Source organism: Balaenoptera ricei, chromosome X (genome assembly GCF_028023285.1).
Source record: "Balaenoptera ricei isolate mBalRic1 chromosome X, mBalRic1.hap2, whole genome shotgun sequence".
NCBI lineage: Eukaryota > Metazoa > Chordata > Mammalia > Artiodactyla > Balaenopteridae > Balaenoptera > Balaenoptera ricei.
Genome location: NC_082660.1, coordinates 92,314,379 through 92,338,276, shown reverse-complemented (window position 1 = coordinate 92,338,276; position 23,898 = coordinate 92,314,379). Strand labels below are relative to the sequence as shown.

General features: G+C 37.1%; 1 protein-coding gene across 3 annotated transcripts in view; it reads left to right on the top strand.

The window, feature by feature from the left end:
• Positions 1–1,952: 1,952 nt before the first annotated feature.
• ZMAT1 (zinc finger matrin-type 1) overlaps positions 1,953–23,898 on the top strand; it is a 40,390-nt gene continuing 18,444 nt past the window's right edge. Inside the window, exons 1-5 of one of the 3 annotated variants that reach the window (XM_059911373.1) lie at positions 1,953–2,304; positions 16,238–16,344; positions 20,271–20,372; positions 20,450–20,624; positions 22,224–22,505. In XM_059911373.1, coding sequence (XP_059767356.1) covers positions 1,995–2,304; positions 16,238–16,344; positions 20,271–20,372; positions 20,450–20,624; positions 22,224–22,505 — 976 coding nt within the window. In that variant the 5' untranslated portion in view covers positions 1,953–1,994. Of the gene's footprint in view, positions 2,305–2,471; positions 2,555–16,237; positions 16,345–20,270; positions 20,373–20,449; positions 20,625–22,220; positions 22,506–23,898 lie in introns of those variants that run through there. The other 2 variants (XM_059911372.1, XM_059911374.1) reach the window with 2 other exon arrangements.

The following is a 23,898-nucleotide window of genomic DNA, read 5'->3' as shown; positions in this document are numbered from 1 at the left end:
TCAGAAACAATGCTATCGAGGGATTCCCCCTCGCATATTGGAAGGAATAAAGTTACACTCCTTTTTATGCTTACCTGGTCCTACTGGCTATTTCAGTGGAATATTTCTTGTGCATGATCTTTCCAGTAATTTCTTTGATGAGTGAATGCTGTACTAACTTAGAGAAGGACAGGAAAGAACATTAGAGAAACCACCTAATGACTCAGGTAATCTTGGGTGAATTATTGAACCACAAAAACAGCATAAAAAATGTCCTTAAGAGCCTAGCACTCCAAGTCTCTGAATTTGCTATTCAGCTCCAGCCAGTTGTTGCCAGTCAGGAATACACAACCAATACTGCCAAATGTTCAAATGCTTTTAAGAGACTTTTTTCTTTTGTATGAAATCCCCCTTTCAAATGTTGACAGGCAAGTAAATAAATAATTGTGCAGTTAAAACATATCTGTGGACCAGACCTAAGGACTTAGGGACCTAGGCTTGGGGACCACTGGTTTTTGACCTTTGCCCTAGGACTTTACTGTGCTGGACCATGAGAAGTCAGAAATAAAACAAACTGTCTTTTGTCTCAAAATGGTCCCAGGCTATGGACAAGAGAGGCACACAATAAAAATGTGCACAAGATATAGGTGTAGCACAGAGGAGGGTGGAATTAAGTCTAAGCAGGGACAGGACATGTTACCTGGAAGAAGTGATGTATTATTTGGGTTTCCAGGGGTGTATAAGGATTCAGTAGGAAGGTGCCTAATGTGGGGAAAGGGGCATTTCAGGAAGAAGGAGCAATATATACAATAGCATTACATCATGAAATAACAGGTTTTATAGGAATCTGTAAGAAGGTTTAATACAGCTAAATAATAAAGTAAAAGAAGTGTGGGGAGGTGGGGGCAGTGGAAGGGGATGAGATAAGGAAGTAAGAGGGGAGACTAATAGTGCAAAGGTGTGTCCTTTGACTGTCTAACAAGCAAAGGTGAGCTAGTGATAAATGGCAGCAATATGGAAATAGATTGGAGGGTTTGAGATCAAAGAAAAGGAGACCAGTGGGACAGATGTCATAGTTCTGGCAAGAGATGAGTACTTGAAATAGGGCAATGGAAGTGAGACTGGAAAAGAGAGCATACCCAAGAGAAACTTTTGCACAGATGCACCATGACACATACCCATCAACAGAGAAATGGATGGATATTATACAGCACTGACAGTGAGTGAACTACAGCTACATGGATGAATCTCAGAAACAAAATTTTAGCGAAAGAAATAAGCCCCAAAATGCTACCTAGAAAAATATATAAATTTTTGTTAAATTTGAAAACAAAAACTAAACAACATGGTTTAGGCACACATCTATGTGCTAGAATGTATGTAAAAGGGATATGGAAATAATAATATAAATCAAGATATTGGTTTCTTTGGAAGTTGGGGAAAAGATGGTGAGGAGATTCAAATTATAAGTAATATTCTAGTTTTTTGGTTGGGTACTGGATTCTCAGGTTTTTATTGTAATTTAGTTGGGTAGATCCATAGTTAAGCAGGACCTTAGGGACCATGATGAAACCCTTCATGACCAAGGCTTCTGCTGATTTCTGTTCACTGAGGGCTGTAAGAAAGGCAGGAGAAGATATATTTTAGAGATATTTTGGGGGTGGAATAAATTGGTTTCCAGACATTTTTTTCCCTTAAATTGGTTTTAGATTAGCTCCTCCAACGGAAGAGGCTTCACTGTGTGAGGCCCACGTGCTTTTACATCCCGCGCTTTTTGCCCTTTGCCCTTGGTCACCATTGCTTCCCCTCCGAAGGGAGGCGGGTGACGCCGAGCCGTGGGGGGAGGGGAGGGGTGGCCCGCGGATCTGAAGCGTTCCTATTGGTGGAGAGAAGGAGCGAGAACGAGGCTTGAGCCGAAGAGAGAAGAGGGGCAAGGGGGCGAGGCTAAGAAGGAGGCGGAGACAAAGGAACTTAACTGAAGAGAGACGAAGTGCAATTGTCCGCGCCTCGCTGCGATGGCGGCGGCGCGGAGCACAGCCACACTGCTGGCGGCGGCGCGGAGCACAGCCACACCGCTGGCGGCGGAGTCTTCCCCTCAGGAAGCTACCGTCTCTGCCGCCTCCTCCTCCTCCTACACCGCCTGCGCGGCGGCGGCGGCGGCGGCGGCAGCGGTTGTGCCTGCCTCCTCCGCCACCTCCACCCCTGCCTGCCCGCCTGCCGGTGGCTGCGGCGACGGCGGCGGCGGCTTTGGCGGCTCCACTATGGCGGCGGCGGGGAGGGGGGGCAGTAGTTTTAAAGTAGACACCCGCCCTTGCCTCAGAGAAGGTGAGTTCCCGTCCTGGGGTGTGGGGGCGGCCCCATCTCCTTCGCTGCCTCAGTTCAGTCAGTCCGAGATCGGACTGGGCGCGGTTCGTTAGCGCCCCACCCCCCACCTGCTGTGGCGCAGTAAAGGCCAAGCTCGCCCCGCCCCGCCCCGCCGTTCTAGCCCCAAATGTGCCAGACGGACGAAGCAGAGAGGGGCTTCCCTACCTCCCCCTGCCCCGAAAAGGATGGCCCCCAGGAAAAGGAACTGCAGGTATTCACAAGGCAGGAGTTCGAAGGGAAAAAAATACCACATAATTTCTCTCCCAGTCAGGGCGCTTTAGTATTCTCTGTAGGAAGCTGAGGTGTGATTTGGTGAGAGCAGAGGAGGCAAGGTAGAAAAGTGCGGTGGAACTAGAAGGTCAGGGAAAGGGAAGGGGGACTGACGGAGAGAAGGGGCAGAGATGAGAGAGAAAAGGCCAAAGAAACGAGAGGGAGGAAGTCTCCCTTTGGGGAAATTCAGCATCCCGCAGTGTAGAAACTCTCAGTAGTATATGTAAGGAGAGACAACATTAGACATTTGGGGAGGTTAGAGTGTATATTGAGCTTTAAGGTAGGATCGGTTGGATTTTAGGATCGTAGGGTAGGGTCTGGTGGAGGGGGTTGTACTGAGGAAAGAGCAGAGGCAGAAGCACAGATTTCAGAATTTTCTTTGGCTATTTGAGGGTGTGACCTTGTAAAGCAAGGTTTTCATGCCCATCTTTAAGGTGGTTTTGGTTTTAATAAGTGCTTTTGTACCTACCAACAGGTATTACTCCTAACGTAAAAAGATATTTCTTGATTATTTCAGTAGAAGTGGTATTTAGTTCACACAAAGTATATTATATACTTGTAAACAGCCTACTAATAGCAAACTGTAAAATTTGCCATTGAAATGTGTTTTAAAGCAGTTTTGGAAATGCTTCTTAGGTGGTTGAGACCAAGTCCACCGCAGAAGATCTCAGTAAAGCATTTTGCCATCGTAAAGTTCATAATTAATTTCCAATATATTCTGTGTTACTGTATGCTGCTAATTTGCCTCTAAAGTGAAAGACCGTGGACGCCAAAATAGAGTAAAATAATGTAAGTTACTTTTTCTTAGGAGGACACTGCATTAAAATTATCCCATAAAAATAATTTTCTCTTCACATTCTTAAATTATATATCCCATAACCTTTGACACCTTTCACTTTGGAGGAATGGCAAAGCAGTAAAAAAAAATCCCTTACAATATTTGTCATACGCACATTACATAAATGGCACTTACTAAATATGGAAGTTAGAAATACACTGTAACATGATGTTTTTAAAATTTATTAACTCTCTTACTGAAGGCAACTTTTGAAAGACTCTATTTAGTGCATTCAGTCAGGCTGCATTTGTACAGTTGTTCTGGGATGAAAGTATGAAATCTCCTGGATTTTTTGTTTTTATACCAAAGTTTCTGTCTATAACCAGCAGGAAGGAGAGAACAGTTTTTCAAGGGTGAAGATCACAATTCAGTTTGGCTCTCATGGCCTTTTCACAGTAAGGTTTAGGACCAGCATCTTATGGAAAAATGGCTTTTTGCCTGGCTCTGTGACTGGCTTGGTTGCATTATCTTTGATAATGCAAGTATTAATGGCTTTAAGAGATATAAATTCAGAAAGTAGCAGCAATACCCTGTCTGTACTACTGCTAGCTGGTAAAAATGAGGAGAGCCCTTGAATAGGAGTCTGGTGTAGTGAATCTAGCTTCTGTTATTAGTTTATCTGCTAGATTTTTCTGACCCTGAACAGATCCCAAGCTTCCTGGATTTAGGTCTTGACATTTTTGAAATAGAGGTATTGGAGTAGCCAAACTCGAGGTTGATTTCAGATCTGAAAGCATGAACCATGATTTTGCAGTTCTGCATTGATAATCTTTCGATGGCATTTCCATGGCTGTGCACTAGAACAATGATTCATAAGCCATAGAAACCTTCATCGAGAGTTATGACCTGACATTCAGTAAGTAATGAAATATGTGTTGTTAGTGTTGAGACAATTTACTAGGATATGAGAAACCAAATATAAATTGCTACCTAAAAATTATTTCTTACCATTTCATTTTGGGTAAATATCCTTCATTGACTGTTCAGTCCAAACCAAAACTCTTAAATTTTCACCTAACAAATGATGCATATTTGATATAGTACACTGTCCAAAACACTATTAGGTCTCAAAATATTTTTGTTTAGATATTTATAAAGGCCATAAATGGTTACCAGTTATGATAGTGGCCAAAAGAGAAGAGAGAAAAATGTTTCTTAGTGGTGTGCCAATGTCTTTTGCTTGTTTATTTTTTTAAGTCCTAGTTAGGAGATGGCTCTAACGGGTGGCAAAGAATTGTCAAGATTCAGATTATTGCAAATCCGCTCCAGATAGGACCATTAAAAGTTGTTTGATAAAGCATTTGCTGATTCATTTTCAACTGTAGTCAACACTCCTGAGGATTTCATCTGTCTTGGGGTTGGTAATGAGCAAATATCAGTGGAGATTAGAGATTGCCAAGCAGGGAAGATTAGAAACTCTGAAAGGTTACAAGTGGGAAATTGGGCAATCAACTTAAAAACAATCAACAAATGAAAGAAATGCCAAGTGAACACACATGAAAAAAGCACATACCTACCCCAAATTCATGGCAAGGGGAGTCATGAGATTTTGAGGGACCCTTCATATTTCATTCAGTGAAGTTTTTCAAAAATGTTTAATGGCTCAAAACTGAATTTTCACATATGATCATAGTAAAAATCAAAACAAAAATAAACAAAAACTCTCTTATTTCCTTCTTCCTTTTAAGAAAAAGAAATTATTAAATGGATTCTGTTTTAGATTGGAGGACATGCTGGCATTTAATTTAGTTAATGATCTGTTTGCACAGCAATTACCTAACAAGACTTTCCTTTGTCTTGATGTTATTCAGTAAAGTTCAAGTGCAGCATAAGAAAACCTAGTTAATAGTCTTTCCTTCATTTATTCAGGAATCATTTATTGAACACCTGTGTGTGTGTGCGCCTGTGCAGGCACACGTGCACCTGTGCCAGGCACTTGGTTCAGTGCCCAGAATATACAGGTGAACTAGACACAGCTATATTATAGAGCTCAATAGTAGTGCTTGATAGTAAAATTATAAAATAAAAAAATAATTGGGGAAAAAGCAGTTTTAAGGGTAACTAGCCAGACTCCTAAACTATCAAGGCTGCACCATCATTTATTATAAATCTGTACTTTGCCCATGGTGTTTCAAATACTATAGGCACACTAAAACACGTTATATTATACATGTAATGTTAGTACTAAGGAAGAATAATTAGCCAACTGTTAGAATTAATTTTTTTTCCAGACTGAAGCAATTTATTTAACACTTGAAATTGTTGCGTATTTAACAATCATCAGATAGACCATAATACTGATAAAGCATTATATGGGTTAATTTATAAAATGTATTCTTAGCAGTTGTCTAATAAACAACATTTGTCATTGATTGAGTACCTACGGGCATAATTGCTTTGCTTTCCAAATTGAGACAATCTTCCAATGTCACATAAAGTATTTTAAACTACTATGAAACATACATTCATTCGCTCATAAACTGAAGATTTTATAAAAAGGGCAAAATAATTAAAATTTTAAAATCAAAATCATAGGTTTTTTTCCACTGTATTTTATTTTTACAAGAGATAAATAAACTGACACCAAGCATTGTAAATGGATGACCACAACGAAAGCAAAAATGATTGCAATTACCAAACACGAAACACACTCATACTATGTCATAATATTGCCATTCAGTCCAGTAATCCTCCACTGTAACAGCTCCTTTACTTTGCAGTGAAAATTGATTTGTATATTTTTTGCCTCTGAGTCCTTGTGGGATTTTTTTTTTATTCAAACAGAAAGTCACAAAAATTATAATCATCCTCATCAGTTCACGCAGTCCCATGTAATTAATTTTTTTTTCATCTTGATCTTTTGTTAGCACTTTTATGAATTCATCAGTTTTCCATTAGAGTTTTGAAAATGCTTATTCATTCAGTTCAGCAGTATAGTCAGTTACCAGAAACCTGTACTTGTCAGAGTCTTTTCCATGAATTCCTTGAAGATGAAACCCTTTTATAGGAACATTTTTGCGAAAGCATCAGAGTATACCCAGAACTGTCTGTAAATGATAAAAGACTTAAAAATGACCACGGTTAAAGATTTGATGAAAGTTCATAATAATGCAATTGACAAGGATATTTAGTTATTTCTGAGATATACATTTTAAAGTAATAACTAGAATTATGACATAACATTATACCAGAACATATAAGATTTTAAGATATTTCATGTAATGTCTGAAACATTTATGTTAATGTATTTCCATACAAATAACCCAAAGAAAGTTTAGTATTAGTTGATTTTTTTTGTTTGTTTCTTTATACTGCAGTTTCTTATTAGTCATCAATTTTATACACATCAGTGTATACATGTCAATCCCAATCGCCCAATTCAGCACACCACCATCCCCACCCCACTGCGGTTTTCCCCCCTTGGTGTCCAAACGTTTGTTCTCTACATCTGTGTCTCAACTTCTGCCCTGCAAACTGGTTCATCTGTACCATTTTTCTAGGTTCCACATACATGCGTTAATATACGATATTTGTTTTTCTCTTTCTGACTTACTTCACTCTGTATGACAGTCTCTAGATCCATCCACGTCTCAACAAATGACTCAATTTCGTTCTTTTTTATGGCTGAGTAATATTCCATTGTATATATGTACCACAACTTCTTTATCCGTTTGTCTGTCGATGGGCATTTAGGTTGCTTCCATGACCTGGCTATTGTAAATAGTGCTGCAGTGAACATTGGGCTGCATGTGTCTTTTTGAATTATGATTTTCTCTGGGTATATGCCCAGAAGTGGGATTGCTGGATCATATGGTAATTCTATTTTTAGTTTTTTAAGGAACCTCCATACTGTTCTCCATAGTGGCTGTATCAATTGAAATTCCCACCAACAGTGCAAGAGGGTTCCCTTTTCTCCACACCCTCTCCAGCATTTGTTGTTTGTAGATTTTCTGATGATGCCCATTCTAACTGGTATGAGGTGATACCTCATTGTAGTTTTGATTTGCATTTCTCTAATAATTAGTGATGTTGAGCAGCTTTTCATGTGCTTCCTGGCCATCTGTATGTCTTCTTTGGAGAAATGTCTATTTAGGTCTTCTGCCCATTTTTGGATTGGGTTGTTTGTTTCTTTAATATTGAGCTGCATGAGCTGTTTATATATTTTGGAGATTAATCCTTTGTCCGTTGATTCGTTTGCAAATATTTTCTCCCATTCTGAGGGTTGTCTTTTAGTCTTGTTTATGGTTTCCTTTGCTGTGCAAAAGCTTTGAACTTTCATTAGGTCCCATTTCTTTATTTTTGTTTTTATTTCCATTACTCTAGGAGGTGGATCAAAAAAGATCTTGCTGGGATTTATGTCTAAGAGTGTTCTTCCTATGTTTTCCTCTAAGAGTTTTATAGTGTCCGGTCTTACATTTAGGTCTTTAATCCATTTTGAGTTTATTTTTGTGTATGGTGTTAGGGAGTGTTCTAATTTCATTCTTTTGCATGTAGCTGCCCAGTTTTGCCAGCACCACTTATTGAAGAGACTGTCTTTTCTCCATTGTATATCTTTGCCTCCTTTGTCATAGATTAGTTGACCATAGGTGCGTGGGTTTATCTCTGGGCTTCTATCTTGTTCCATTGATCTATGTTTCTGTTTTTGTGCCAGTACCATATTGTCTTGATTACTGTAGCTTTGTAGAATAGTCTGAAGTCAGGGAGTCTGATTCCTCCACCTCCATTTTTTTTTCCCTCAAGACTGCTTTGGCTATTCGGAGTCTTTTGTGTCTCCATACAAATTGTGAAATTTTTTGTTCTAGTTCTGTGAAAAATGCCAGTGGTAGTTTGATAGGGATTGCATTGAATCTGTATATTGCTTTGGGTAGTAGAGTCATTTTCACAATTTTGGTTTTTCGAATCCAAGAACATGGTATATCTCTCCATCTATTTATATCAACTTTAATTTCTTTCATCAGTGTCTTATAATTTTCTGCATACAGGTCTTTTGTCTCTTTAGGTAGGTTTATTCCTAGATATTTTATTCTTTTTGTTGCAGTGGTAAATGGGAGTGTTTTCTTAATTTCACTTTCAGATTTTTCGTCATTAGTGTATAGAAATGCAAGAGATTTCTGTGCATTAATTTTGTATCCTGCTACTTTACCAAATTCATTGATTAGCTCTAGGAGTTTTCTGGTACCATCTTTAGGATTCTCTACGTATAGTATCATGTCATCGGCAAACAGTGACAGCTTTACTTCTTCTTTTCCAATTTTGGTTCCTTTTATTTCTTTTTCTTCTCTGACTGCTGTGGCTAAAACTTCCAAAACTATGTTGAATAATAGTGGTGAGAGTGGGCAACCTTGTCTTGTTCCTGATCTTGGTGGAAATGTTTTCAGTTTTTTACCATTGAGGACGATGTTGGCTGTGGGTTTGCCATATATGGCCTTTATTATGTTGAGGAATGTTCCCTCTATGCCTACTTTCTGGAGGGTTTTTATGATAAATGGGTGTTGAATTTTGTCGAAAGCTTTCTCTGCATCAATTGAGATGACCATATGGTTTTCTCCTTCAATTTGTTAATATGGTGTATCATGTTGATTGATTTGCGTATATTGAAGAATCCTTGCATTCCTGGGATAAACCCCACTTGATCATGGTGTATGATCCTTTTAATGTGCTGTTGGATTCTGATTGCTAGTATTTTGTTGAGGATTTTTGCATCTATGTTCATCAGTGTATTGGCCTGTAGTTTTCTTTCTTTGTGACATCTTTGTCTGGTTTTGGTACCACAGTGATGGTGGCTTCATAGAATGAGTTTGGGAGTGTTCCTCCCTCTGCTATATTTTGGAAGAGTTTGAGAAGGATAGGTGTTAGCTCTTCTCTAAATGTTTGATAGAATTCACCTGTGTAGCCATCTGGTCCTGGGCTTTTGTTTGTTGGAAGATTTTTAATCAGAGTTTCAATTTCAGTGCTTGTGATTGGTCTGTTCATATTTTCTGGTTCTTCCTGGTTCAGTCTTGGAAGGTTGTGCATTTCTAAGAATTTTTTCATTTCTTCCCGGTTGTCCATTTTATTGGCATAGAGTTGCTTGTAGTAATCTCTCATGATCCTTTGTATTTCTGCAGTGTCAGTTGTTACTTCCCCTTTTTCATTTCTAATTCTATTGATTTGAGTCTTCTCCCTTTTTTTCTTGATAAGTCTGGCTAATGGTTTATCAATTTTGTTTATCTTCTCAAAGAACCAGCTTTTAGTGTTATTGATCTTTGCTATCGTTTCCTTCATTTCTTTTTCATTTATTTCTGATCTGATCTTTATGATTTCTTTCCTTCTGCTAACTTTGGGTTTCTTTTGTTCTACTTTCTCTAATTGCTTTAGGTGTAAGGTTAGGTTTTGTTTTGAGTTGTTTCTTGTTTCTTAAGGTAGAATTGTATTGCTATAAACTTCCCTCTTAGAAATGCTTTTACTGCATCCCATAGGTTTTGGGTCGTCGTGTTTTCAGTGTCATTTGTTTCTAGGTATTTTTTTTATTTCCTCTTTGATATCTTCAGTGATCTCTTGGTTATTAAGTAGTGCATTATTTAGCCTCCATGTGTTAGTATTTCTTACAGATTTTTTCCTGTAATTGATATCTAGTCTCATAGCGTTGTGGTCGGAAAAGATACTTGATACAATTTCAATTTTCTTATATTTACCAAGGCTTGATTTGTGAACCAAGGTATGTTCTACCCTGGAGAATGTTCCATGAGCACTTGAGAAGAATGTGTATTCTTTTGTTTGGGGATGGAATGTCCTATAAATATCAATTAAGTCCATCTTGTTTAATGTATCATTTAAACTTGTGTTTCCTTATTTATTTTCATTTTGGATGATCTGTCCATTGGTGAAAGTGGGTTGTTAAAGTCCCCTACTATGATTGTGTTACTGTCGATTTCCCCTTTTATGGCTGTTAGTATTTGCCTCATGTATTGAGGTGCTCCTGTGTTGGGTGCATAAATATTTACAATTGTTATATCTTCTTCTTAGATTGATCCCTTGATCATTATGTAGTGTCCTTCTTTGTGTCTTGTAATAGTTTTTGTTTTAAAGTCTATTTTGTCTAATATGAGAATTGTTACTCCAGCTTTCTTTTGATTTCCTTTTGCATGGAATATCCTTTTCCATCCCCTCACTTTCAGTCTGTATGTGTCCCTAGGTCTGAAGTGGGTCTCTTGTAGACAGCATATATACGGGTCTTGTTTTTGTATCCATTTAGCCCATCTATGTCTTTTGGTTGGAACATTTAATCTGTTTACATTTAAGGTAATTATTGATATGTATGTTCCTATTACCATCTTCTTAATTGTTTTGGGTTTGTTATTGTAGGTCTTTTCCTTCTGTTGTGTTTCCTGCCTAGAGAAGTTCCTTTAGCATTTGTTGTAAAGCTGGTTTGGTGGTGCTGAATTCTCTTAGCTTTTGCTTGTCTGTAACGGTTTTAATTTCTTCATCATTCTGAATGAGATCCTTTCTGGGTAGAGTAATCTTGGTTGTAGGTTTTTCTCCTTCATCACTTTAAATATGTCCTGACACTCCCTTCTGGCTTACAGAGTTTCTGCTGAAAGATCAGCTGTTAACCTTATGGGGATTCCCTTATGTGTTATTTGTTGTTTTTCCCTTGCTGCTTTTTATATTTGTTCTTTGTATTTAATCTTTGATAGTTTGATTAATATGTGTCTTGGCGTGTTTCTCCTTGGATTTATCCTGTATGTGACTCTCTGTGCTTCCTGGACTTGATTAACTATTTCCTTTCCCATAATAGGGAAGTTTTCAACTATAATCTCTTCAGATATTTTCTCAGTCCCTTTCTTTTTCTCTTCTTCTTCTGGGACCCCTATAATTCGAATGTTGGTGCGTTTAATGTTGTCCCAGAGGTCTCTGAGACTATACTCAATTCTTTTCATTTTTTTTTCTTTATTCTGCTCTGCAGTAGTTGTTTCCACTATTTAATCTTCCAGTTCACTTATCCGTTCTTCTGCCTCAGTTATTCTGCTATTGATCCCTTCTAGAGAATTTTTAATTTCAATTTTTGGTGTTCATCACTGTTTGTTTCCTCTTTAGTTCTTCTAGGTCCTTGTTAAACGTTTCTTGTATATTCTCCATTCTATTTCCAAGATTTTGGATCATCTTTGCTATCTTTATTCTGAATTCTTTTTCAGGTAGACTGCCTATTTCCTCTTCATTTGTTAGGCCTGGTGGGTTTTTGCCTTGCTCCTTCATCTGCTGTGTGTTTCTCTGTCTTCTCATTTTGCTTAACTTACTGTGTTTGGGGTCTCCTTTTTGCAGGCTGCAGGTCGTAGTTTCCATTGTTTTTGGTGTCTGTCCCCAGTGGCTAAGGTTGATTCAGTGGGCTGTGTAGGCTTCCTGGTGGAGGCGACTAGTGCCTGTGTTCTGGTGTATGAGGCTGGATCTTGTATTTCTGGTGGGCAGGTCCATGTCTGGTGGTGTGTTTTGTGGTGTCTGTGGCCGTATTATGATTTTAGGCAGCCTCTCTGCTAACGGGTGGAGCTGTGTTCTTGTCTTGCTAGTTGTTTGGCATAGGGTGTCCAACACTGTAGCTTGCTGGTCGTTGAGTGAAGCTGGGTCTTGGTGTTGAGATGGAGATCTCTGGGAGATTTTTGCCGTGTGATATTACGTGGAGCTGGGAGGTCTCTTTTGGACCAGTGTCCTGAAGTTGGCTCTCCCACCTCAGAGGCACAGCGCTGATGCCTGGCTGGAGCACCAAGAGCCTGTCCTCCACACGGCTCAGAATAAAAGGGAGAAAAGAAAGAAAGAAAGAAGAAGATAAAATAAAATAAAGTAAAATAAATAAAAAATAAAATAAATTAAATCAAAAAAATTATTAAGAAAAAATTTTTTTAAGTAATGAAAAAAAAAAACGGACAGACAGAACCCTAGGACAAATGGTAAAAGGAAAGCTCTACAGACAAAATCACACACAGAAGCATACACATACATGCTCACAAATAGAGAAAAAGGGAGAAAAATATACATATCATTGTTCCCAAAGTCCACCTCCTCAATTTGGGATGATTCATTGTCTAATCAGGTATTCCACAGATGCAGGGTACATCAAGTTGATTGTGGAGATTTAATCCGCTGCTCCTGAGGCTGCTGGAAGAAATTTCCCTTTCTCTTCTTTGTTCGCACAGCTCCCGGGGTTCAGCTTTATATTTGGACCCGCCTCTGCATGTAGGTCGCCTGAGGGCGTCTGTTCTTTGCTCAGACAGGGCAGGGTTAAAGGAGCAGCTGATTCGGGGCTCTGGCTCACTCAGGCCGGGGGGAGGGAGGGGTACAGATGCGGGGCGAGCCTGCAGCGGCAGAGACCAGCATGACGTTGCACCAGCCTGAGGCACGCCGTGCATTCTCCTGGGGAAGTTGTCCCTGGATCACAGGACCCTGGTAGTGGCGGGCTACACAGGCTCCTGGTAGGGGAGGTGTGGATAGTGACCTGTGCTTGCACACAGGCTTCTTGGTGGCTGCAGTAGCAGCCTTAGCGTCTCATACCCGTCTCTGCACCCCTGTTGCTGTGCTCTCCTCCGTGGCTCCGAAGCTCCCCCCCTCTGCCACCTGCAGTCTCCGCCCACGAAGGGCCTTCCTAGTGTGTGGAAACATTTCCTCCTTCACAGCTCCCTCCCAGTGGTGCAGGTCCCGTCCCTATTCTAATCTCTGTTTTTTCTTTTTTCTCTTGCCCTACCCAGGTACGTGGGCAGTTTCTTGCCTTTTGGGAGGTCTGAGGTGTTCTGCCAGCGTTCAGTAGGTGTTCTGTAGGAGTTGTTCCACATGTAGATGTATTTCTGATGTGTTTGTGGGGAGGAAGGTGATCTCCGCATCTTACTCTTCCACCATCTTGAAGCTCCTCTCATATCCCATTTTAATCACTTCTTTTCTCTTGTTGAATGCAGAATTAAGTCCAAATGCCCTAATGAAGCCAATTATGATTTAGCCTCATTCCAAGCTTTCAATTATTGTCCTTCATATTCTTGTGTGCCCCCAGGTCCCTTTAATCCACTCTTTTTATCTGAATTTTATACATCTTTTAAAGCTTAGTTCAAAACCTGTTCTCCTCTAGAAAGCTTTTCCCAAACTCCTCAGCAGGAACCCACTGTACCTTATGTCTTTTATCACTTATGACATTTTGATCTTGGAAGCATAGTTCTTTAAATAAATAAATAAATAATAAAAAATAATAAATAAATAAACAAATAAGCTGCACCAGGTCTTAGTTGTGGCACGGGGATCTTTAGTTGTGGCATGCGGGATCTTCGTTGCTGCACGCAGAATCTTTAGTTGCGGCCTGCAGGATCTTTCAGTTGTGACATGTGAACTCTTAGTTGCGGAATGTGGGATCCAGTTCCCCCACCAGGGAATGATCCCAGGCCCCTGCATTGGGAGTGTGGAGTCCTCGCCACTGGACCACCAGTGAAGTCCCCATGGTTCTTTCTATACACATCTTCCTTACTAAATTGTAAATTCCTTGAGATTAGGAGTTATTCACTTGCTGTGTCATTTCCAACATGTGGAACAGTTATGTATTTATAATGGAAAAAAGTCAAGATAAAACAAAGTTCCACTCCACCAAATAACATATGTGACAAGTTATTTCGATTTCAGTGAATCCTAATTTCCTAACCTTCAGAATGTGGGAAATATCACTTACCTTGCAGACTTGTTTAAAGAACTAAAGGGGTAAGCTGTTATCTTGTTTACACATAGAGGGCCTTCAATAAGTGCTCGTTCTTTTTTCTTATCTCTTTCCAAAATGTGTACCATAGTACTTTGAAACTAACCTCAGTAAATACCAATAAAGCTAAATGATGTGCAAGACATTGAGGGCCTGAACTTGGGTAGTGTTATGGGGAATTAAAAGGAAGAGATGGATATCAAATAACGTTATAAGCTAGAATTGACATGAAACTGTGATTTGCTGGGGAGGAGAATGGCTGAGGTTTTGAGTCTGGATTATTATGCCATTTAATAAAGAAAAACAGACCAAGATCTTGTTTGAGAAAATGAGTCAAAGGCAATAAGTCTAGGCAATACCATTCTAAAGGAAATGTTGTAGGGGTACCAGTAACTTCATGGACTTCATGGAAATTTATCTGGGTCACCAGTAATGAAAGGCTAGGTTAAAATACTTAGCCTTCATATTTCCCAACTTGAGTGTCAGTGTCAAACTTTGACTATTAGAAGTGGGGAAATCTGGAATTAAAGGTTGATCTAGGAAAGAAATGAGTGTTAAATTTTAGGAATTGTTGAACCTCTAAATTAGTAGTTTCCTTTTGTCTTCTTAATGGAAACTTTCCCTCTGTAACAAGTTATATTGCCACCAAATGATAATATTTACTTATTATTAAAGATTTTAATAGGAAGTTCAATATCTTATCACTATGCTCAGATTGCATATAGTAGTTAATTCTGAAACAAGGGAAGTCCTGAAATACACTTTAAACTCTCTACCTTGCTGACTTTAAGAGTCAAAGTTAGAGAAATCATATATTTTAAAACAACCTAAAAATAATTCAGAGAAGATACTATATATTATAGGGATAAATTTTTAAGTGTTCATCAACTTGTTTTTGACATGTTCCTAGTTACAGTTATTATTATCTTGAGCATGCAATTTAAGTAAGCATTTTTAGTCCATACAGTGGTACTGAAAACAAAGCTTAGTTGCAGATATCCAACATAACTTTTAAAATAAATACCTCTAAAGGTTTTTAAATAGAAAGTCCTACATACTTCTTGCAAACATTGAAAGAAAACAGTTGTACAGAAAGTAAAATGTTAAATTTTCTCCCTTTCTTGCTTTTCTAGCCCCGCTTCCCAAAGTTAATCACTTTTAAATTTAATTTATATCTTTCCATATTTTTTATATGTGATGTATATTTAATTTTTGTTAGTGTTGGAAATGGATGTATTGTATTTATTGTTCTACAACTTTTTATCCATTTAATATATCATTGGCCTTTCTCTGTGAAAGTATGTTTGGTATCAGCTTATTCATTTAAATAGCCAAATAGCAAGCAAAATTTTGATGTTTTGTGATTTATACCTTATAGATACACTAATAAATTTTGGCGGAATACATTGCAGCTGTTAAGAAGTTTAGATAGAAGTGTGGACCTCAAGTGTAAATTCAGAAAGTTTTGGCATGTGTTATTTATTACAGTGAGAAACATTTAGAAATAATACTTCTAGATGTTATTATATGAACATTACTTTATAGCTTTGGCGGCTTCTGTGAGACTTGTTTGGCCAGATGAGTGTGCTAATGTTCGTACAACAATGGAAAATGTTTGCCTACTATGGGCAAAGTTTTTTTGTGGTTCCGTGTGATTTTTAGATAACGTTGGAGCCATAGCTCCAGATAAGTGACAGTCTTATAACAATGCCTTTTTAAGGATTGTCTACTGTAAAACACAAATTCCAAGGCTTGGTGTTTTAATCCTGCTGCTCATTATTGGTGCCCCAAATCAGTCTACGAAGCTCATGAAGTTACTGGTACCCCCATAACTTTTCGTTTGGAATGGTATTGCCTAGGCTTATCATGTTAAATAAATACCTCTTGCTATATCCTACATTAGAGGCATATTTATTATGCTCATATTAAATTGCATACTCAATAAGCAAAAAGCTTTTATTGTAGCCTCACAAGCACTCAGGTTTGAGGTGGTATGTGAAACAATATGTAGTTGAAGAATGAAAATGATACTTCTAAATATTCATTTATGTGATATATAGTCTCATTACCCTTTATTTTATTCATAGATATGACTTGGAAAGAACAAGAAAAGACTGAACTTTTTACAGATAATTTTTGTAATATATGTGGAGTGGTGCTGCAGTTTGAATCACAAAGGATTTCACATTATGAGGTAGGTTAAAAATAATGGGAATAGAATCTAAAATAGGTTTTTAAATATGGCAGATAAACTTCATATATTATCTGTTTTTGATTCTTATGAGAATCCTGTGTATTATTTCCCTTTGATGGATGAGGAGCCTGGCTCAGAGAGGGACAGTAACTTACTAGCTTAAGTTTGGAGAATTCGGGTTTAAACTTAGCCTTTTTGACTCCAAAGCATGTTTTCTTTTCTTCACATCATTCTGCCTCCATTTGTATCTATCAAGCCACTATATCCTTCGTGTCCTTGTAGTAAATATAAGGGAAGTTTTATAAAGCTTGAGTAGGAAACAGTTAATGTGAATCAAGGGATATTATTGAACTCCAGAGTTTTCCTTTACAGTAAATGAAGGATAAAAACAAAATGAACGAGTCTTGCACTTGATTTAGCTACATGTTTTTAAGCACAGTACCATAGAATTCTAGAGTTAAAAGAGGAATGTTTAATGTTCTTACTTCTTTAGTTTATTGATTAGAAAACTGAAACCCAGAGGGATAGTGATTCTGCATAGCTAATCTTGGCATGACTAAGCTTAAAAATGAGTTCTTCTAATTTCATATCCAGTGTTCTTTCCTTTCTTTTAGTGTTGTCTCCCATTTCTACATCATATTATGAACTAGTGGATTTTTTTTCATATCTGGTATCCATGTTAACAAAAGTACTAGATACATTTACTTAAAAGAAATATAATGCCAGTTCTACTTTTTTAAACACCTCATCTTGTTTTGCCCATTGCTAATCTTATTTGCAACTATATTTCAGTCCTTATGTTGATTGGGATTCAATTACTGTAATTACAGATAGTGAAATTGTGTTGGCTGTGGATTGAGAGGACGTAGGTTCAAGTCTTAACTCCACCATTGTTGTGAAACCCTGGGCAAGTCACTTTACCTCTCTGAGCATGTTTCTTGAGCCTGCAAAATAGGGGCATAAAATCTCTCTTACTATACTTGTGAGAATTAAGTGAAATCAAATATGTAATTGTGCCTAGCATATCCTGGGACCTCGAAGCTCAAAGATTTAGAGTTAATAAAGAGAGACACATAATCAAGGTGCTCTGTGATAACTGTGGTTGGAACCATTTGAATTTAAATTTGAAAAATCACTTTTATGGGCTTATGAAGTACTATTCAGTGTAGAAAATATACAAAAATATAAGAAAATATGAATCAATCATAATTCTGTTGCTTGTAAGTAAGCATCATTTAATTAACTTCTATTTAGCTTATATGATTCCAGTATGCTTTCTAAACACACAGACATATTTTTACAAAAGAGAATTGTATGTTGTTTTGCACTTGCTTTTTCATATAAGAACATATTCTGAACACTTTGACCTATCATTACATCTTTTTACTTTTCTATAAAGTTTAATGGCTATAAAGCATTATGTTATGTAATGTTGTAGCATATTTTTAAATTTAAATTTCAGTGCCATCTGTAAGTTTGGTACTTAAGGTTGTTAAATAATCAAATCAAAACTATACATGACTTTCCATATATTTGAAAGCACTTCTGTGCAAATATCCTACTTGAAAAGGTGATTTTTTTTCTCTTTAGTATACAGCTTGGTTAATAGTGTCAGACTATCTAAGCATAGTATTTATTGTACATGTAAAATAGGACAGTACTTCAGAAGTTTTGAATTTTAATGAGGTTGCACTTATTGATATTTCCTTTTGTATTTATACTTACATGTTTAAGAAACCATTCTTTGTTCTTTTGTCATATAGATATTTCTGTCTATTTTCTTCTAATACTTTTAAAAGTTTTATTTTTTAGGTTAAGATGTTTGATCTATCTGGTATTGATTTTCACATATGGAGGGTGGTAACATTATTTTCCATACAGATAGCCAGGTATCTCAGCAATATTTATTTAAACAGTCCATCCTTGCCTCACTGATTTGTAGTGGCATCTCTATCATAAGTTAATTTTCGTATATACATATATATACTTATAATGTTATTATGTTTTATTGTATTGCTCTGTTTGCCTGTCTCTATAATAATTTCACCTTATTAGTATAGCTTTAAAATATGCCATGATACCTGGTAGGGAAAATTTATATGACAAAAAAACTCATTATAAAGTTAAAAGACAAGCCACAGATTGAGTGCTATTTATAACCAATACAACTAACAAAGGATTAGTATCTAGGATATATAAAGAACTAATATCAATTAGAACAAGAAACAACCTAATAGAAAATGGGAAAGTATTATAAACAGGCTATAGAAGAGATACTTAACTTCAGAAGTGATCATATGGGAAATGCAAGTTAAAGTGATAATGAACTATCTTATCAAAACCATCATGCTCACAAAAATTGAAATCTAATAGCACTTAACAATTCAGGAGAATGTAGGAAGACAAATCACTCATATGTGCTACATTTGGAGTTGTAAACTGCTTCAACATCTTTTTTTAATTAATTTTTATTGGAGTATAGTTGCTTGCTTCAACGTCTTTGGAGAAAAATTTTATAATACCTATTAAAGCTGAAAACCCTCATACCTTATAAGCCAAATAGTCCATATTTAGGTGTCTACTTTAAAGAAACTCTTGGACATTATATTAGGAGATATGTTTACATATGTTCAGTGCAGAAATGCTTGTGATAGCAAAATAAACAGAAACATAACTGCCTTCAGTAGGGGACTTGATGGGTAGCACATGGAGTGGAATATTATGCAGCATGTAATATGAATGAACTAGAGCTATGTGTATCAATATGGGCAAATCTTACATAATATTGAGTTATAAAAAGTTGAAAAGGATATGAATAAACTGATTCCATTTTCATAAAATTTTAAAAAACGACAGTAGTACATAATACTGTTTATGGGTACATGCATATCTAGTAAAAGAAGAGAAGCATAGAGGAAATGATATAGACCAACTTTAAGATAGTGGTTACCTATCGGGAGAGACTGAGGAGGGGAGGGATTGTTGGCATGAGGAGATAGGACTGTATGTGTAAAATTTTACCTCTTTTGAAAAGGAGATCTGAAAGAAATATAGAAAAATGTTAATAATATCTGTTAAAACTGGGCAGTGGGTATGTACTTCAGCTATATTATTTCCTGTGTTTTTCTATATGTATATATTTCACAATTTAAAATGCTGTAGAGAGAGAGTAAGTAGTTGCCTCACAGTATATGTTCAGGAATGTTAGTTTCCCTTCTATTTACACCAACATTTTCATTATTATGTATTTTGTTATACATTTGTTCAGAGATTTTTCTAATGCGCCTAACGTAGAAGGGTTAATTTCCTCACATAAAAGAATTTGAGAGGTAAGCAGTACAGGGCTGATGTGACAGCTCCATAACATTATCAGAGATCTAGGCATTTTCTGTCTTTCTACTCTCATGAACTAGCCTCTGTCCTCAAGATCCCCCATAGTCCCAGATGACCTTTAAATCTTAATTCCAGAAGCAGGAGGGAAGAAGGTTAGAAGAAGGGTTCATCCTCCATCCTGTTAGGAGGCTTCCCAGAAGTTCTACCCAGCATTTCAGATTACATCTTATTGGCCAGAATAGAGTCACAAGGTTACATCTTGCTGAAAGGGAGGCTGGAACATGCAGTCTTTTAGCTGGGTATATTGCCTAAGGTGTGTAACTAAGGAAGAAGAAGAAGTCTGATATTAGGCAAAAAAAAACTGGGAGTCTTTGTCAAAAACAAAAACCTAGAAGTTACTGGACTCTGAATTACAGCATTATTTTCATTTTAACTGAGATTTAGAGATTTGAAAACATGTGAAGCCTTTTTGTAAACTTGGTACACGTTAAATATATTTCAATTCACGGGTACTGTCCTCAAATTTGAAGAGGTGTAAATTTGGGGTACCTCTGTTTTTGAATAAACAAAGTCATATTATATCTTTTTTTCAGAGTGAAAAACATGCTCAAAATGTTAGGTTTTATTTTCAAATGCATGGGGAACAAAATGAAGTGCCTGGTAAGAAAATGAAGATGGATGTTAGGAATTTTCAGGTGAGTGGCCTTTGTTGATGTTGTAATTCGAAACTTTGAGTTATTGAATCTTTCTAACAAGATTGTTCTTATTTCAGATGCATAGGAGTGAAGTAGTGGACAGAAACAAATTTTGTGGTCTCTGCAACATCATTTTTAGCTCCCCAGTTGTTGCTCAGTCTCACTATGTGGGGAAAGTCCATGCTAAAAAACTGAAGCAATTAATGGAGGAGCATGATCAGGTATCTCCATCAGGATTTCAGCCAGAGATGGGTAAGATGACATTCACCTCTTTAGCTTCAATACAGGGTCTCTCTATAATTTTTTCCCATCTCTGCCATCCATTTTTTATTGGAGAGACTTTTACTCTGCCACAGTAACTTGGTTCTTCTTCTGCCCGGTTAATCTCTTTCTGTGTCCTTGTAATTTAATATAGAGATCATAATTGCTAGCTGAATTTTAAGAAATGTTGCGACCTCTCCTTTTCAGTTTATTAAATCCAAATAAAAGCAAGTTATTTGCTATGTTGCTATAAAGAAAGAACAATAAGCAACCTGAGCTCTCCAGTTTCTAATCAAATTATAGTCTTAGCTCCTTCTTACTTCTTCCCCTTGGCATCTATCTCATTCTTTTTTTTGCTTTAGTGCTTTCCAAAACATTATCTCATAGTGTGTGTTCAGACCAATGTCTTCACCATAATATAGTTATGTTGCAGCATTTTCTGACTATAACTATAGCCAAAAAAAAAAAAAAGGTACGGAATCTTCTTCTACCCGATTGCTCATTCCTTTCTTCCTATGAATATAAAGAAAAAGTACCACTAGCATTATCAATCAGCAGTTATTGAGTACTTATTTTATGTTAGATGCCAAAGATACAGAGAACTGTAAAACGTTGCTGTTTCCTCCTTCCAGTGATGTTGGGCCGCCAGCTCATGAGAGAACTGACCCACAGATCTCACTTCTGGCCTGAAGTGGCAGAGTACACCCTGGAAAACCCAGCCTGTATTTTGAAAGTGTTGTGTGCTAGAACAAAAAATAAGATGATCAGTTCTCTGGAATAAATAATTTACCACATTCTCACTAGCTTCAACACTTTAGGAATAAAGCATGCCTAGCATGGAAATTTTACCAACATTAATTTCCAACTCATAGCATAGGCCTCATCAGCATTAAAACATATAGTTTTCTTAATAAATGAAACCAGAATTATTTTTAAATTTATTCTAGTCTCTCTAACTTTTGTATATTTGTTTTTCTGCCTGTCAGTCAAGAGGGACAGAATCAGTGTGCCCTACAACAGAAAGCATCTTGTAAAGCCTTATCTTTAGTCCCCAAAATTCATAAATTTGGGCTCAGAGAGGAGACTAAATGAAAGAGCTCTGAAATAACTGTAATTGTGGAAACGTATAATTTTATAGCCTTAAAAAACTGCATAAATTTTATTTTGATACAGACACCACAAATCTGGACTGAATAGGTGATTTACTGTGCTACTCAAGAAAGACACCAACTTAGAAGTTGGTACCATCTCTTTTACCCTCACTAATTTCAAGAACCATCCTAAGACATCTCTTATGCCTTCATTGATTTTTCAAATGAATAAAATTCATTTGAAATAAATGCCTAATGCTGAATATTCTTTCCTGTATCTTTGTTGGAGAAACTTGGTGACAGACTTGTATTCAAATTTCTATTCTCACAGAAGGAAATTCTTTTTAGCCTGAGTACCTTTATCCAACAGCCCTATATGGAAAAAGTCCAGAGATAGCAGGTTTTTAAAGAACTCTAACTTTCCCTAATACTTTATAATGAATGCAACTCTAATAGCTGGACACATGTTGATCTCTTTTCATTATGACTATTTCAGCAGGTGTGCCTATTACTACTTCTGCAGAGTCAACTTTTCTGAAGCCCCTTGTTGTCAAGCCTCCTCCAGGCGGGATTAAAGACGAGACTATGCCTTCCTCTTCCAGCAGTGCTTTGGATTTGAATAATCCAAACAAGTATTGCAAGCTCTGTCCTGCTTCCTTTAATAGTCCATTAATGGCCCAACAACATTATGTTGGGAAAAAACACAAAAGAAATGAAGCTAGGAAGAAGTTTGTAGCCAAGATAAGAGAGAAACCTCTTCCAGCAAAATCAGATGCAAACGGTAAACAGTAAAAATATCCCAAATCTCTTTCTTAGGATGTTTATATTTTATAAAACATACTGGCTTATGTATATACTATTTTGCTTTTACTTAATACGAGGTTGATAATACTCATGGGATCATAGAATTTTCGATAAGTAAGGACTTCTGAGTCCATGTAGGTCTGTCTGTTGGTTTTCTAGAAAATGAGACCCAGAAAGGTTTAGATGACTCTTACTAATAAAATACAGGTATTACCACGGTTTCATGTTATATCATAGGTACATAAGGAAGTATTTTAAATTAGTATCACGTAGTTATATCATTCGGTCACTAAGTATGACTTAAGTGTCTTTTAGGTGCTAGGCTAGTCATTCTTGGGAATACAAATGAAGATATACTATTTTTCCTGAAGGGGCAAGTGTATAACTACTTGGGTTAATAATACTTCATTGCAAGAGGCTGCAGACATGGATTTTTGTGTACATATTTTTGGTAACCAGAGGAGCCAAACATCATGGTTCAGAAAATCTTTATAGAGGAAGTATATGATTTCGATTGATAGCAATGGGAAGGAGAGAGGATGAACAAAGGAGCTGAGAAAGAGTGGCAAGAATTCAGGCACAGTAAAGATTCTGATCCTGACTGGAGTGATCCACTTGCTCTTCTAACCATGTGTTTTTTCATTTTCCCCCCACAGGCACCTTCTCACTACTAGTATATTTTATTCCCTTTTCATATTCTCTTCTCCACCCACTTCTTTTCCTCTACTCAACCATTATTTTTCAATTCTTTCCTTACTAGACCTTTCTGCTTAATGTGAAAATGTTCATTATTCCCTCCTTGAAGCTCTATTCTTTGTCATTAGTAACTCCTTATGCTATTGTTCTTTTCCCGTGTTTCTATTTCTTTTCGGTTTTCTTTGGGGGCTCTTTTTTAAATTCATTGTCTAAATGTAGGCGTTCCCATGGTTCCATTCTTGACCTTAATCTATAACATGATCTAATCCGTTCCTCTGATTTCATCTCTCATCTGTGTGCTTATGACCTTTCTGCAAAGCTTTAGATTCATATATTCAAAGAGCAGCTACCTCTTCACCTGTATACCTCATAGCCATTTCAAATCCACTCAGTCATTCAAAGTAGAAACCTGTAGTTAATTGTAAATCCCACAGCACCATCTACTTCACTTCCTATATCTAATGAGGCACCAAGCCATGACTGTTTTACCTCCTGAATCTTACTGTTACCTTTTCTCCAGCCATGCATTTCCCACACTAGTTCAGGCCCTCAACATCTTTTCTAGAGTTTTGCTACTCAAAGTGTGGTTTGTGGCCAGTATTATAAACATCACTTGGGAGCCTGTTAGAAAAAAGAATCTCAGGCCTCGCTGCAGACCTACTGAATCAGAACCT